Source organism: Lepidochelys olivacea (assembly GCF_965140295.1).
Source record: "Lepidochelys olivacea isolate rLepOli2 genome assembly, chromosome: 1".
In the NCBI taxonomy this organism is placed as follows: Eukaryota; Metazoa; Chordata; order Testudines; family Cheloniidae; genus Lepidochelys; species Lepidochelys olivacea.
The window spans coordinates 64,398,247-64,416,005 of record NC_140411.1 but is presented as its reverse complement, the minus strand read 5'-3'; the positions used below and the strand labels follow the sequence as shown (position 1 = coordinate 64,416,005).

The following is a 17,759-nucleotide window of genomic DNA, read 5'->3' as shown; positions in this document are numbered from 1 at the left end:
CAACACTACTTTTTTGTAATTATGAAAATTTACCTCTGTGCAGAAACATTTGATCCAACCGAGTATAATAGCTTAAGATGGTCCTGAAAATAGAACATAGCATCACATATCAGATTAATTTCTGGGTTATACCATGGATAACAGTGCATATTGTGCGAGATGTTTTCTATTTCTCATCTAATTAGACACCGAGCCTTTTGTAGCAAAGAGCCTGGTCTTGGCACACAGAATTAATTTTCTAAAAGGAAAAAAAGTTAGCATATCTTTGTTTTAGGATTATATTGTTTTATTGAAATTAATTTTAGCTACAAAATAAAAACATCAGAACAGCCATGGTGGGTCAGACCAATGGTCCATCTATCCCAGTATCCTGTCTTCCGACAGTGGCCAGTGCCAGGTGCTTCAGAGGGAATGAACAGAACAGGTGATCCATCCCCTGTTGGCAAACAGAGGCTAGGGACACTTCAGAGTATGGTTTTCAGTCCTAATAGCCACTGATGGACCTATCCTCCATGAATTTATATCTTGGAGATTATCTCTTTCTTTTCAGTAATTAACTGGGTATCAATATGACCCCCGCCCAAAAAAGGGTCAAAATATTTTATTCATGTTCAATGATTAATTTTTGAATGTATAATAGGTAAAATACAAGATTAAAGTATCAATTAGTCCTGCTCTGTAAACAAGCTTTAACTGATCTACAATGGCACTTACCTTAAAGGGTAGATGATAAACATCTCTTGCTTGAAATCTAGAACGAAGAGGAGGGTCCAATGGATTACCAGAATATCTAGGTACCGGCAGGCCCAGAGCTATCACACGAAAATCTTCACTTACTCGAACAATCTTCCATGCATCTAACTCAGTTTTAGTATGTTCCTGGATCAATTAAAATAAGGTAATAATTGGAATGCAATGACATCTTTTAGTGAGGGCCCTGATGCCTGAGCTACAGACTGAAGACCTATAGGGGAGGGATCAAAAGAGTGGTCTTCCAGTTAAATTTGGTCTTCTGCTTCCCTCGTCTTTAACACAGAGGGGCCAGGATGAAATGTTCTATCTTGATTTAAGGTATTCAATTTGTAGATCATACATCGAGGCCTTTCTAAGGTAAGGGTGGCTGAAATATGCTTCACTGAGTTCAGCCCTCAGGCAAGCTAATGATGGATTTCCACAGATGCTCAACGTTTGGAAACTATGAATTAGAGTTACAAATATCTTTCTCTTTATAAAGAAGAGAAAAAACAATGAAACTGTGTTATGTATTTTCTTCCACAGAATTAAAAGTCTAACTTTAGCAAGTTTGGTTTTTTTAACTATAATGAAGGGATGCTCCTCTGAATAAGAGAACATTTTGTTTGTATATAATATGCTGTACCACAAGTAATAACAATACAGGTTTATCACTGTACTCTTTTCTGAAGAGTACATCTATTTCATATTGAAAACTTCAATCACGTCGCCAGGAAAAGACTCATTGCAGACAAAGAAGACAGTTCTGCAGTCTTCCCACATTACAATCAAGTCTTGCTTGAAATTATACATGACTACTTCATGCAGATGCAATGCAAGAATAATGATTCACATAGAAGAACAGAAAATGAGCCATAAATTATGTAATACAATATTCCCAAACAAAAAAACAACAATATTAGATTTAGTATCACTATAGGAGATTTATTCAAATCAGATAACATTAGCAGTATACCTAAGGCACCAATTTAGAGCCATTTTATCATTAGCAAGGTACAAAAAAATGTACTGCACAATCTCAATCAATTCCTATTTGAATTTAAAGTCAGTTTTCATGTCTCCTCCTTAAATGTAGCTATGATAAAAAACCACATTTTGTACTTCAGTATGTTAATTACATTTTCATAAGTTACCTCTCCTAACCAAAACAGACTGAAATGGATCAGAAATACTCTAAAAGCAAAAAGAGGCATAACCACCAATCATAATGTCTCAGAAATGAGTTACAGTATTTAATGGCTCAGTGGGCAATGTTGTGCAATAATATGTAGGATCATGGGTGTATTTAAGTTGGAGTAGGGCACAAAAATTTTGGACAAAGTTTATTTGTTGAAAAATGCAGTTTTAGGTCTACTGAAACTATTCATGAATTCAACACAAATCTGCCAAATAGTTTCTGACAAAATATTTTCAAGGTAGCTTCATGAAGTGGAAAGAGAAGGAGCTTGGGCTGGTGGCAATATGCCTTATTGCCTCGGGGTTAGAGCAGTTACCTGGAATGCTGGAGACCAGATTCAAGTCCCTGCTAAGCATGTTTCAGAACAGGGACCTGAACTTAGATCTCCCCTGTCCCTGATGAGTACCCTAACCATATATGGTATTCTGGAATCGGCCTCACTCAGTCTCTCCTATTGAAGCTGTTCCACTTTGTATAAATAATCATTGGAGCAGGGACTTGAACCCAGAACTCCCCCTCCCAGGTGAGTCCCCTAACCACCATTCTCTCTCTCTCGCCTAATGAATATTTAATTATTTAATACAAAGGGAAACAACTTCAACAGAAGAAGCTGGGCGAGACTCACCCTGGAATACCCTATAGTCTGGTGGTTAGGACACACACCTCAAAGTGAAAGGACCCAAGTTAAAGTTGTTACTCTGAATCAGACAGAATGGGGACTTGAACCTAGAATTCCCATATCCCAGGTGAGAGCTCTAACCATAGGACTATATAGTATCAGGGGCAAAGGACACCATCTCTTCATCCTGTGGTGGTTTTGTGAACAGTGTTCCAAATTGCCTTTACTTTTATTTAAAAAAGCAGTTAAAAACACCCCAAATCCAAATTAAACATTTTGGTCCAACAGAAAATTTTGCTAGACCTGAAACAATTTTTTTTCCTGTTTTGCTGAAGGGACTAAAAATTTTTTGTTTCAGATTGATCCGAAACAATTCGTTTCAACTTTTTGGTTTGTTGAGTTCAGAGAACTGAAAAATCAATTATTCACAGTGCTCTATTTGCAATTTTCCTTCCTGTGACTTGTGTAGGCTGAGCCACATGGGGCTCCATCTCAGCCCAGCACTGAGTTTTATGGGAAGTTTAGTGAAGGTTAGAAAAAGGACATTTAAAGTCACTTTTTCAAATTGATCTGAAGTTAGAAAAGTTAACTTGTATTAGCTCATAATAATTGATATCCCACACTAAGACAGGGTTAGAAAAAGGAACAACTGAAATGCTGAAGGGAAAAGAAACAACAGAATACTTACCCAGTTCAGCTATGCTATAGGGCCAGGAAGCAATGAAGAACTGAGAAGCTGATGAACTATACACACTACTTAAGAGACTTGAAATGAAGGACGGTATTTTTCCCCCCACTTTGCTTAAAGCAAGCTTAAGCTATTTCTTGTTTGCTGGGTTTTTTGAACCTGGTAGAAGAAAGCCCCAGTTCTAACTCCCTGTATCTAATGCCTGGTGGAAACACGCTTCGTACAGTGGTAAGTGTGCCTTTAACTGAGAAGCTACTATGTTTTGTTTGCATTCCCTTCGTCAGCTTTTCTGTCTCCTGAAGTTACAGACTGGCCACGTTCACACAGAGATGTTTCAGAAATATTGCAGAGTCTAACAAAGTCTAACATTATTTAAAAATGATTATCAACTGACAAGCTACTGCTCATTTGGCAGATTGGGGTAGACATAATAGGAAGAAATATGGATAGGTACGAGTCAGGTGGATGGTAAGAAACTGACAGGGTATGGGACAGGAAACCATGGAGCATGTAAGTAGAGTACAGAGGACTGACAAACACCCTGCTCAAACTTAATTTTGCCTCATAAAACTTGAAAAAATGTACCAGAGGTCAAAGTCATCAGTTGGAAATTATAAAATCCCATTTCCTATTCAAGGGATCAATTTCCAATAATCTCGCTGTAATTTATATTGGCCTTTTGCACATATTTTTGCAAATTATAGGATGAGTGAAGGCAGGGGTGAAAGTAACTTAAAGGACGTACCAGTACGCAGGGCAGCCAGGGTCCTGGGCAAGGTGGGGGCAGGGTGGGACCTTGGATGGAAGGGGCAGGGCTGGGGCCAGACTCCCCCGCCATCCCTTCAGTGCTGCCTGGGGCTCCAGCAGCAATTTAAAGGGCCCGGGGAACACTGGCCAGAGCCCCGATCCCTTTTAAATCACCAGACCCCGGGGCAGATGCTCCTTTTGTGTGCCCCCCCACATCAGCAGCCCTGCCAGTACGGCGCTTAAAGCCCTGGTGCAGCAGTGCTTTAACATCAGCTGCGTACTGGCCCATATTGGCCACCACTTTCTTACTGGTACTTACTTTCACCTCTGAGTGAAGGATTATATGGCAGCAAGGAATGCATTGCATCCTTTAATCGTTCGTTTTCAGACATTCTACAATTTTTAGAGGGCTTTCTAAAGAGAGTAATGTTATTTTGAAGTGTTAGCTCAACTCCACTGGAACACTTCCAACCTCAACTTTTTTTCACAAATGTTTTTCTTTGTGAATCAGAATAGTATGTATTTGTTAGAAGTAAGTAGAATTTACTTCAAAATTAGTAGCCAGTCTCTATGAGAATAAAGGACATTCAGGAGACATTTTTTAAAAAATTATTTTTAAATGACCGAATGGCTGATTTCACCCATGACCTTCACTTAGCCAGCTATCATCTTGAGTCACATCCTCACACAGGTGAAGACACATCCAAGGGATGTACCCTGTTTATCTCAGGACATCTCTGACATAGTTAATAGGGTCACTTCCCTGTCAAAAACAGATAAAAATTCAAAACAACATAATGCTTTCCTGTACCTGTAGCAGTTTGTCATAACGTTCTGCAGACATAAGAAAGCGCCCATCTTCAAGCTGCATTTCTCTGTTTTCCAACAAATTGTTTAACACAGGCAAGACATTCCGCTCTGCCTTCTCCAAACCCTCCAACACAAGGATTCTGCCTTCTGTAGCTGCACGGACTGCACACTGTTTCAACAAAAACAACAACATTAAGAGACATATACTGCATAATATAGCACATGAAATCCAACTGAAAATGAAGGGCTTAATCCTGCACACATTGATGCCTAAGTAATCTGAGTCAATGGGACTGAGCATGGTAGTAAGTACTCTTTCCATTAGTAGCATTTGGAGGATCTTACCCTTACATAACAATTAAATTGAACACATTTTTTTGTAGAAACAATTAGTTACCGTAGGTGTTTATCTAAAAAACTATTTAATCCAGGCATCAAAACAGCATCAAAACAAACACTGGAAATTTTTGTGCCATTTTTTTTGTTAAAAATCTGATAATATTTCAAGCACAAAATGTAAAACTAAATATTAAAAGTTAAAACAATAAAAACTCCAAATATGTTCAACTTGTTCCATGGTCACAAAGCATTCCTTTACTGAATCAAAGTGAAGAGAAGACACAATTCTGACACTCACATTGGGTGGTACCTCACTGAATGCAAGTAGTCCCATTGAAATCAGTGTAGTAAGTGACTACTTTGTATGCATAAGGGTGGTAGGTTCAGGCCCTTAAAGCACATAAGCAGCAATCAAGCACACTGCAACAAGACTCAAACCACCTCTTACTGTAATGCTGACAGACCCCGGTCGTTGTCGGGCGGGATCAAACCTGGGACCTCTGAAGTATGAGCCTCTACTGCATAAACTAAAAGCCACATGGCTCTTAGCTAAGGCTATAACAGACTCATTAATCTCTAGCTAGGTTAGTTGCCCCTAGAGTGGGACAGAGCACCACACCTAGCAGGCCTGTCTACTGAGCTGGGCAGCGAAATGTTGCATCAATTAAATATATCTTAAGCAACTACACAAGGGACCAACCAAATCAGTTGCTTAAAGATATTTTGAGTGCCTTTGTATCAGTGTAGTAAGATGTAAAATCCTTTTGCTGGCATGTATTTTTTAAATATACATAGTGAATATTACATATTAGGTATTCAGACGTGCCAATGAATATTTACTTCTTTTGATTTATGCTTTTTGATTTTTTTCCCCTATATTTTTCATTTACTTTTAGCACACACAACAATTCTGGAACAAAGGTATTTAAAAGTAAAAAAAATTTAGAAAACTTCAGTATTATGTTTACAATAATCCTACAAAAGTTTACAAACTGAATCACCAGTTTTATGACTGTGTAACTACATCACTACTCTGCTGCTCCAGTTTTACACCAACGTGACTCCATTAAAACCAAAGGTTCTTTGTTTATCCCATGGTAAAACTGAAGTAATGCCGTGATGAATCAAGCCCAATATTATTTTAAAATGATGACAAGTTACTTTAAAAAAAACTGTCAGTTAACTGAAATAGGCTGCTACTAAATGTAGAGCAAAATTATATTCAAAACATTTGGGGATATTTTGGAGCTCATTCTGAAACAGAAGGCTGCCTCAAAATGATGTTCTCTTATCTAGATTTCATCATATTTTAGTTTGGGGGATTTTTTATCTTTGGGTGTTGATTTACAGTACATAATTTGAGCCAATGGTCAAAACTGACCCTTAGTGCCAGTAATTATATGCAACCTCCTCATTGCCCATCATCTTAGTCCCTATAAACTTACAGTACTTCATACCCAAATATTCACAATTACCATCCTATAGAAGATTCCTGAATCCTAATACTAGACTATTTACAAATAACTGATTTACACAATGGGGTGGCATATCACACATGTTTAGAAAGTAGCAACAGGGCTTGATTTAGGCATAGGCAGCCTCATAAGGCACTACATCAAAGAGTTTTACACCAATGTAACTCCATTCAAACACCTATATTAAGGCACTTAGCAGAAGTTTTCTTAAAGCACCTTTACTTAAGGACATAGCTGCAAAGGAAAAATGACCAAAGTCCCTTCCTAGCATGTCTCTTCTAAGCACCTACAGGAGCACCTCATGTCCTCCTAGCATCGAGCCCTTTGTTAAATAAGAGAGGGAAATAAAGGGAGCGCAAAGCAAGGGCTGGGAGCTGGAGTGAGAGGAAGAGGATAGCAGGCAAAGTGAACAGGGAGAAAAGGGAGAGGGAGGAACGGGAAGAGAATGAAGGGAAGGAGAAAGGAAAAGGGAGGAAATAAGGAAACAACTAGGAGGAAAAGTAGGGAAAATGTAAAATCAGAAGAGTTTGCAGCTGGAAGAAAGGGAGGGAGACCAAGAACTGGGTCAGGAAGACTCAGATGAAGAGAACTAGCAAAAAGGCATTCGGAGGAAGAAGCGCAAAGAACAAAAATAAGAATGAAAAATGGAAAGCAAAACTCAGAAAAACAGATAATTGAGATGAAAAGGAAAAAAGAACAAAAAAAGATAAGGCAGGGAGAGAGAATGGACCAAAACCAAGTGAGATGCAACCAAACACCGGTGTGTAGCACTGTAGATATGATGAGAATCAAATGCAGGTCCCTCACAAGAGGCAGACGGAATTCCAACCTGAGAAGACTGTGAACCGCTTACCTTAGTTCTGTTTATGGACAGCAGAGATACAGCACAAGCAGCAGCAGTGCAAGCTTCTCATATCACTAGTAAGATATCATGTGTCATAAATATAAAGGGAAGGGTAATCACCTTTCTGTATACAGTGCTATAAAATCCCTCCTGGCCAGAGGCAAAACCCTTTCACCTGTAAAAGGTTAAGAAGCTAAGCTGGCACCTGACCCAAAATGACCAATGAGGGGACAAGATACTTTCAAATCTGGAGGGGGGGGAACAAAGGGCTCATCTGTCTGTGTGATGCTTTTGCCGGGAACAGATCAGGAATGTAAGCCTTACAACTCCTGTAAAGTAATCTAGCTAGAAAATGTGTTAGATTTTCTTTTGTTTAATGGCTTGTAAAATAAGCTGTGCTGGAGGGAATGTATATTCCTGTTTTTGTGCCTTTTTGTAATTTAAGGTTTTGCCTAGAGGGATTCTCTATGTTTTAAATCTGATTACCCTGTAAGGTATTTACCATCCTGATTTTACAGAGGTGATTCTTTTACCTTTTCTTCAATTAAAATTCTTCTTTTAAGAACCTGATTGATTTTTCATTGTTCTTAAGATCCAAGGGTTTGGGTCTGTGTTCATCTGTACCAATAGGTGAGGATATTTTGGGGGAAGACATCTCCAAGTGGTCTCTTTCCCTGTTCTTTGTTTAAAACGCTTGGTGGTGGCAGCATACTGTTCAAGGCCAAGGCAAAGTTTGTACCTTGGGGAAGTTTTTAACCTAAGATTGTAAGAATAAGCTTAGGGGGTCTTTCATACAGGTCCCCACATCTGTACCCTAGAGTTCAGAGTGGGGAAGGAACCTTGACAGCATGTCTAAAACCTGTTTTGGCAGAGGCACTTCTAAAGACAGTGTGGAAGATCATTTCTGTTTAAATCCTTGGCTTTTCTGGTAAGATTGCAAATAGTTGAGTCAATTGTGACAGTAATTTTGTGATATGTGTCCACTAGCAAACGGACGGAGACCACCGGCTCATTTCACAAAGGTTAAAGAATCATCAGAAGCTCAGGACTCCTGAATACTATCCTCTATAAACTGGATTCAAGCCAGCGACTCAGAAGAGAAAGGCAAACTGAATATCCTGGGACCTGCCTCCAAATCAAGCCCCCTTCTCTTGCACCTGCAAATAAATTCTACAGAAACTTCTGATTGAATATCTAGCTTCAAAATAAACATCTGAGGAATCTGGAATGCAACAAGCAAATAACAAGCAGGCCTCGTGTTATTTTCCCTTAAAATGAATCACTGGGTGGACATAAATTAATTGCTTCCAAAAGCAAAAGATTTCTAAATTAGTTTTATTCTGTTGACTCAGAGCAAAAAGTATGTTTTTAAAACAACACCCCAGTCATACCACTATTTCAAACACATAGCATAAAATGTCCTATCTCCTACCCTCCATCCCCAACTATACAATTCTTGTATCAAAGGAAAACTACTTTGATATTCTTGTTGAGGGAGATCATCGATCAAGTCAATAATATGCTCCAACTGACTTAATAGAAAACTTTAGTCTCTAAAGTTGTCAATCCAAGAGCTTGCATGAGCAAACACTCCTACTTTGTGTAAATAGTGGGTGTGGAGAAACCCAGAATAAACTTCAACAAACTACTAATTTTCCAATTTACAAGGATTTGCATACGATAAAGCTATAAAGACTTTATGAGTGAGTTTACTAGCCAGGGGAAAATACACAAACTGCTCATTATAGTTTCAAAATATTTTGCGTATCCATAGTATCTTTTTGCCTTAGTTGAGACACACATACTATGGATGTAGATTTGCAGAATTCATATCCTACCAATATCAGTGCAAATTCACTGTGAGGGTTCAAACATGAAGGAAATCTATGCTTTTTCTTGCATGTTATGAGCAGGTGTATGACAGAATCACTAATTTGGAGGAATGAGCAGGCTACCAATTAATAATATGATCAGAATTTTAATCCATAAGGAACATATTTTTCTACATTAACTTTTTTTTTTTAGTTGAAAATGAGTCTGAAGGACCAAATTTTAACAATTAATTAAAACTCTGTTTATAACCCGTTCTCCTGGACATGACAAATTATTTAAGATTTTGCCTTAAAAACACATTTCTCAGTATATGTTATCTTTCCAAATATTATTGCTATATCTTCTTTTGCTTATAATTTATTACAATTTTATTTATTTTTAAATGCGTCTGTCTATAGTCAATTTCTTTCACCTTCCATGAAAATTATTTATAATGCACCCATCACCATAATATGTAGGTATGAATTTTATCACTATGATATTCATCTGAGTATGCTCTCTATGGATTTCTACAGTACAGCTATGAAGTATTAGAAATTACTCTCCAAAATCCTATGAAATATGCACACAGCATTTATCTACCTCTAGAGAACTCACGGAAAGTAGTATTAACATTATATCCAATGAAGGTTGCTCCTGAAAGCAAAACAGCTATAAATCTTCCTTTGGAAAAACATATTTATGCATTCTGATGGCTCACAACTAGACTATTTTCAATAAACCAGACACAATGCAAAACATCCATTATTTCAGTTTTATCTACATCAGGATATATATTTTAGTTTAAAAAAAAACTGACAAAAATAAAGGGGGAAGGAGAGAGGGACAGAAAAAGTTTGAAATCTTTCTTTGAAGATCTTTTTAAAAATGTTTCCATGAAACTGTCTTCTTAGTTATAAAATAAAAATACAGAGATTGTTGTGGTTCTCAGCCTCCAACCAAGGCTCATTGTAATGTTTGTTCAACATGTTCAAAATATCAATCAACAGGTTTTGAAATTATGCAACAAATCACCTTGATAATCCTGGTTTTGAATATCTGTCCTTGTTAAAAGGGTGAGGGGAATTTGTGAAATGTTTTTCTCTAGGTTTATTGTAGCTGTAGCTAGGGACTATTTTGCTCATCAGATAGAAACAAGCTCTTTCCTTCCAACCGACCACCTGTGCCCAGAAGCAATGACAATATGGTTACCTGGATACCTGCCCTGGGGGATATACGCTGTAAAAATTCAGTGGTTAAAATAGGCTGATTTGTTGTCCAAAAGCAAAAACCTTTAATAAAATGTTATTTGGCTGGTAATGGCTTATAGAATAAATATGTTATGAATATTGCTTATTACAGTCTATTCCACACCTAAAAAAAGTTAACTTTAAAGCCATGAATTCCTACATTCAAAAATTCCAGAAAAAAACATTTTATAGTCTTTCCTATAATCACACAGTTTTGTGCATCTCCAAATACAAATACAAAGTAAGACAACTACAAGAATCTGTAAATCCTGCTATGAGGTAAACAGTGGCCATGGAGCAAAATTATATTGTGACAAAACGCATGTACTGGCAATTGTAGAGAGAGGTAAGGCTCGTAAGTGAAATCAGCTGTCATTGGATGTTGAAAATATGGAGCTGTGTCCTATTGGGTTGCTTAGTTTATGAGACTATATTAGTAATTATGAATACCTGAAAGAGGAGGAAAGCATCTGATAAAATGATTCTAAATAAAACTGGCTAACTCACCTTATTTTTGAGTCTTCAAAAGCACTGAATTTACCAGGTGATTGTTTCACATTTGCGATAGTTACAATGGGAAAGGTGCTGAGCAATACAGCAAATGGATGATTCTTAGTGGGGAAAAAATGAGTAAATGAACTGAAGTATTAATAATATATACTTCCTCTAAAGTCAAATGTGTAAACATTATCCAAAGTTATTAAGTGGCAAGATAGAGACTGGCTCTTCCCATAATTGACACAAAATAGTTTTCTTCAGATTGTCCATTGAATGAAACTTTTGTCTATTGAAGAGGAATAGCAGAATTTTGGAGCAAGTGACATTTTTTTAGAACATCAACAACATTGAAATATAGCATGAATGATCATTTAAGACTCTGTTCAACACCTTCACCACCTCTTCAACATTTTTCCACAATCAGGCTTAATGGAATTCTCAGGAAGACTGTGTATCTCTATATTTGCATCCAACAACAATAAATATATTGACATTTGCACTGAAGACAAGGAGGACTTTGATCAAAACATAGCAAGAATTCTACACGGGCATTAGACATACAAAAGCAACTGAGGGATGGTTTGGAATAATTTGACAGATTACTAAAGGATCAGACTACTGTCAGTCTCAGCAATATCACAAAATCATAGAATATCAGGGTTGGAAGGGACCTCAGGGGGTCATCTAGTCCAACCCCCTGCTCAAAGCAGGACAGATCCCCAATTAAATTATCCCTGTCAGGGTTTTGTCAAGCCTGACCTTAAAAACTTCTAAGGAAGGAGATTCCACCACCTCCCTAGTGAAAAAGTTTTTCCTAATATCCAACCTAAATCTCCCCCACTGCAACTTGAGACCATTACTCCTTGTTCTGTCATCTGCTACCACTGAGAACAGTCTAGAGCCATCCTCTTTGGAACCTCCTTTCAGGTACTTGAAAGCACCTATCAAATCCCCCCTCATTCTTCTCTTCCGTAGACTAAACATCCCCAGTTCCCTCAGCCTCTCCTCATAAGTCATGTGTTCCAGACCCCTAATCATTTTTGTTGCCCTCCGCTGGACTCTTTCCAGTTTTTCCACATCCTTCTTGTAGTGAGGGGCCCAAAACTGGACACAGTACTCCAGATGAGGCCTCACCAGTGTCGAATAGAGGGGAACGATCACATCCCTCGATCTGCTGGTAATGCCCCTACTTATACATCCAAAAATGCCATTGGCCTTCTTGGCAACAAGGGCACACTGTTGACTCATATCCAGCTTCTCATCCACTGTCACCCCTAGGTCCTTTTCTGCAGAACTGCTGCCTAGCCATTCAGTCCCTTGTCTGTAGCGGTGCATTGGATTCTTCCGTCCTAAGTGCAGGACTCTGCACTTGTCCTTGTTGAACCTCATCAGATTTCTTTTGTCCCAATCCTCCAATTTGTCTAGGTCCCTCTGTATCCTATCCCTGCCCTCCAGCGTATCTACCTCTCCTCCCAGTTTAGTGTCATCTGCATACTTGCTGAGGGTGCAATCCACACCATCCTCCAGATCATTTATGAAGACATTGAACAAAACCGGCCCCAGGACCGACCCTTGGGGCATTCCACTTGATACCGGCTGCCAACTAGACATGGAGCCATTGATCACTACCCGTTGAGCCCGACAATCTAGCCAACTTTCTATCCACCTTATAGTCCATTCATCCAGCCCATACTTCCTTAACTTGCTGACAAGAATACTGTGGGAGACAGTGTCAAAAGCTATGCTAAAGTCAAGGAACAACACGTCCACTGCTTTCCCTTCATCCACAGAACCAGTTATCTCTTCATAGAAGGCAATTAGATTAGTCAGGCATGACTTGCCCTTGGTGAATCCATGCTGACTGTTCCTGATCACTTTCCTCTCATGTAAGTGCTTCAGAACTGATTCCTTGAGGACCTGCTCCATGATTTTTCCAGGGACTGAGGTGAGGCTGACTGGCTTGTAGTTCCCAGGATCCTCCTTCTTCCCTTTTTTAAAGATGGGCACTACATTAGCCTTTTTACATTAGCCTAACAGTAACCTGGTTTTGATCTAGTGGAAAAAAAAAAAGCCAAAAAACCCGGAAACACACAAGGACAAAACTGAAAAATGATTCAGAGAACTTGTCCATTACTTAGCCAACGTGACTGATCACAACTATATATGTCATAAATTGAGCCCAGAATAAAAAACAAGCTGAAATGTGGTTGATGAAAAGTAAACTTGAATTCCCTTTTTTTGTCTTTTTGCAGTTAAACTGGAATCTCACAATTTCTACCCTAAAATCACGCAACACAAGCCAGGTGAATCTAGATTTTTATTAATTTCTAAAAAGACCTGCAGTCTTGTCCAGCCAACAGCATTACTGGAGAATACTCAGATTGGTTTGCTTCTTCTAATAGGCTAGGCATAAAAAAAAAGGCAAAAATGTATTGGTATATATTAAAATTGGTTTGTTTTTGTTGCTAATCCAAACATTCTTGGGTAGAATGTACAATGCTGTAATACTTTCGTTGATAAAGATAGCATGTAAGCAGCCAAATATTTATTGTAACACTAATAATTTTGTAAGAAAGCAGAAAAATCCACATTCCAAAATCTAGAATGGCTGAGCAAAGTTTACCAAAAACATTTTCATAGTTATTTAAGCAAGTTCTTCGTGAACGCTAATGCCTCATTCAAGTGGTAATTTCTTATCTTAAAATTTTATTTTAATGATATACACAAACTATATTCGCAAAAAGAAAAGGAGTACTTGTGGCACCTTAGAGACTAACCAATTTATTTGAGCATGAGTTTTTGTGAGCTACAGCTCACTTCATCAGATGCATACTGTGGAAACTGCAGAAGACATTATATACACAGAGACCATGAAACAATACCTCCTCTCACCCCACTCTCCTGCTGGTAATAGCTTATTTAAAGTGATCATCAAGTTGGGCCATTTCCAGCACAAATCCAGGTTTTCTCACCCTCCGCCCCCCCCCCCCACACAAACTCACTCTGAAACAAACTATATTACCATTCAAGGTGCACAGTTTTATGTACACTGCCTTTGCTAATGTTAAAGATGCAGAATATATAATTATATATTTATAATAAAATGTTCTTAATACGGACATAGAGTTGAACTGAAATAATAGAAGTTAAAACAAACCTATCTCATGGGGTTAACGTAACAGCTGTTGGAGTTTATTTTCATGCATTTAGTTGATTGTTAAAAGAAAGAGAGGGAGGCCCAGACCCGGGGAGGGATAGCTCAGGGGTTTGCGCATTGGCCTGCTAAACCCAGGGATGTGAGTTCGATCCTTGAGGGGGCCATTTCAGGATCAGGGGCAAAAATTGGGGATTGGTCCTGCTTTGAGCAGGGGGTTGGACTAGATGACCTCCTGTGGTCCCTTCCAACCCTGATATTCTATGGTTCTAAGATAGCCTTCTAGGTTCTACCCAACCAGATGGATGTTATCCTTGTTGGAAGAGGTTAGGGATGTATGAAAAAATTTATAGCCAAAAGCTAGAATTTATAGCCAGAAGAAAATCAAACATCTTCAGCATCACCACTACTCAAAAGCAGCATTAGCTCTCTATAACTCCTACTGCTTAGCCATGGAGGGAAGCAACTAATCACAGCAAAAACCAAATGGTTACTAAAGTGACATTAATAGTTCAGAAAATTTGCATCAAACATAGAAAGCAAGACATGTATGAGGAAAAAAATCGATATTTGAATACTGAAAAATGAAAACAGGGTGTTAATCGGTATAGTCCTTTCTCCCTGTTACAAAATATGCCAATAATTTTAGGGTTTTCATCTGCAAGTAGCAGAGTAGGATCAGACTCTTAGGTAGAAAATGCCCTCATTTGAGGGGCAGGCCAAAAGGATTACAAGATAGTCCCTCTTGTAAGAAGCAGTGAGACGAAAAAAGGCATCCTTTAAAAAGTTAAATCCTAGTGAGGAAAATAGAAAGGAGCATAAACAATGGCAAATGAAAAGTAAAAATATAATTAGGAAGGCCAAAAAAGAATTTGAGGAACAGTTTGCCAAAGACTCAAAAAGTAATAGCAATTCTTTTTTCAAGTATATCAGAAGCAGGAAGCTAAAGGAGCACTCAGTGGACAAATGGACAATAAGGCCATTGCAGAGAAACTAAATGAATTCTTTTCATTGGTCTTCACGGCGGAGAATGTGAGGGAGATTCCCAAACCTTAGCCATTCTTTTTAGGTGACAGAGCTGAAGCACTGTCCCAAATGGAGGTATCATTAGAGACGGTTTTGGAACAAATTGATAAATTAAACAACAATAAGTCACCAGGACCAGATGGTATTCACCCAAGAGTTCTGATGGAACTCAAATGTAAAACTGCAGAACTACCAACTGTAGTCTGTAAACTATCATTTAAATCAGTTTCTGTACCAGATGACTGGAGGATAGCTAATGTGACGCCAATTTTTAAAAAGGGCTCCAGAGGTGATCCCGGCAATTACAGGCCTGTAAGCCTGACTTCAGAACCGGGCAAACTGGTTGAAACTATAATAAAAGAAAAATATTGTCAGACATACAGATGAACATAATTTGTTGAGGAAGAGTCAACATGGTTTTAGTAAAGGGAAATCATGCCTCACCAATCTACTAAAATTCTTTGAGGGGGTCAACAAGCATGTGGACCAAGGGGATCCAGTGGATATAGTATACTTCAATTTTCAAAAAGCCTCTGACAAAGTCCCTCATTAAAGGCTCTTACACAAAGTAAGTTGCCACAGGACAAGAGGAAAGATGCTCTCATGGATTGGTAACTGGTTAAAAGATAGGAAACAAAGGGTAGGTATAAATGGTCAGTTTTCAGAATGGAGAGAGGTAAATAGTGGTGTTCTCCAGAGGTCTGTTCTGGGACCAGTCCTATTCAACATATTCACAAATGATCAGGAAAAAGGGATAAACAGTGAGGTGGCAAAATTTGAAGATGATACAAAATTACTAAAGATAGTTAAGTCCCAGGCAGACAACGAAGGGCTACAAAAGGATCTCTCAAACCTGGGTGACTGAGCAAGAAAATGACAGATGAAATTTAATGTTGATAAATGCAAAGTAATACAAATTGGAAAGCATAATCCAACTATACAGATAAAATGATGGGGTCTAAATTAGCTGTTACCACTCAGGAAAGAGATCTTGGAATCATTGTGGATAGTTCTCTGAAAACATCCACTCAACATGCAGCGGCAGTCAAAAATGCAAACAGAATGCTGGGAATAATTAAGAAGGGGACAGAAAACAGGACAGAAAATATCATGTTGCCTGTATATAAATCCATGGTACACCCACATCTTGAATACCTTGTGCAGATGTGATCGCCCCATCTCAAAAAATATATATTGGAATTGGAAAAGGTTCACAAAAGGGTAACAAAAATTATTAGGGGTATGGAACGGCTTCCATATAAGGAGAGATTAATAAGACTGGGACTTTTCAGCTTGGAAAAGAGATGGCTAAGGGGGGATATGATTGAGGTCTATAAAATCATGACTGGTGTAGAGAAAGTAGATACGGAAGTGTTGTTTACTACTTCTCATAACACAAGAACTAGGGGTCACCAAATGAAATTAATAAGCATCAGGTTTAAAACAAACCAAAGAAAGAATTTATTCACACAATGCACAGTCAACCTATGGAACTCGTTGTCAAGGCCAAGACTATAACAGGGTTCAAAAAAGAACTAGATAAATTCATGGAGGATAGGTCCATCAATGGCTATTAGCCAGGATGAGCACGAATGGTGTCCCTAGCCTCTGTTTGTCAGAAGCTGGGAATGAGTGACAGGTGATGGATCACTTGATGATTACCTGTTCTGTTCATTCCCTCCGGGGCACCTGGCACTGGCCACTGTCGGAAGACAAGATACTGGGCTAGATGAACATTTGGTCTGACCCAGTAGGGACATTTTTATGTTCTTATGTTCCCTAGGCAAATATGTTACGCCACCCCCAGTACAGCTCCTTCATGAGGCTCGTCTGTGGAAGGGTGTGCATGAACTATTTGCAGCTGGGTTAATAATTTTACCCTTTTTGAACATCAAAATAATGTACATGTGAATTATGACCCCCAAAAGAAAAAAGGGCTAGGAAAATATCTTGAAAAGTTATAGGTTGTTTTTTTTTAAATAATATTGCTATGACTCAATTTTTAGGTGATGGCAGATATCACACAATATCATCCAGATGTAGTCAGAGTCCCAAATTAGTTAAAGTAATGAAGATTTAGCGAGGAGCTACTGGCAGGCACTGACATAGCAACTAATTCATAATTAAATGCCAGATAGAGAAGAGAGAAAATTTGCATCCTTAACCAAGAATTTCAAGAAATTGGGTTGTTCTTGCCCAACTCTTTTTATTGCAGTACATAGTACTTTTGTGCTATTTGCACTCAAACAAATGCAATCATCTCAACGCTTTCATGTAATTAACTCCATGTCTCATTTCATTGTCTTAATTAGCTTTCTGATCTCTTCTGATTAAAAGAAACCGAACTCAGTTCTGTGTGGTGCTATCTTCAGGGACTTCTTGTCACATTCATTTTCTAGACAGGATTGTTTAGCTGTCATTTCTGTCATTTTTGACATTTAACTGATTATTACAATAAATCTTGCAACCTACCGTAGAAAATCTTTCTGCTGTCTAGGCAATCAGAAGACTGCAAATATTTTATTTTTCAGCTTATGATTCAGGTGCTTCATAAAGATGCACCATAG

General features: G+C 38.3%; 1 protein-coding gene across 1 annotated transcript in view; it reads right to left on the bottom strand.

The window, feature by feature from the left end:
• The window catches only part of VWA8 (von Willebrand factor A domain containing 8), a 291,052-nt gene that overhangs the window by 232,059 nt on the left and 41,234 nt on the right, over positions 1–17,759 (bottom strand). The window contains exons 5-7 of the mRNA XM_084611928.1: positions 4,796–4,963; positions 715–879; positions 34–83 (exon numbers count right to left, since the gene is read on the bottom strand). Of these exons, the coding sequence (XP_084468054.1) occupies positions 34–83; positions 715–879; positions 4,796–4,963 (383 nt within the window). The remainder of the gene's footprint in view (positions 1–33; positions 84–714; positions 880–4,795; positions 4,964–17,759) is intronic.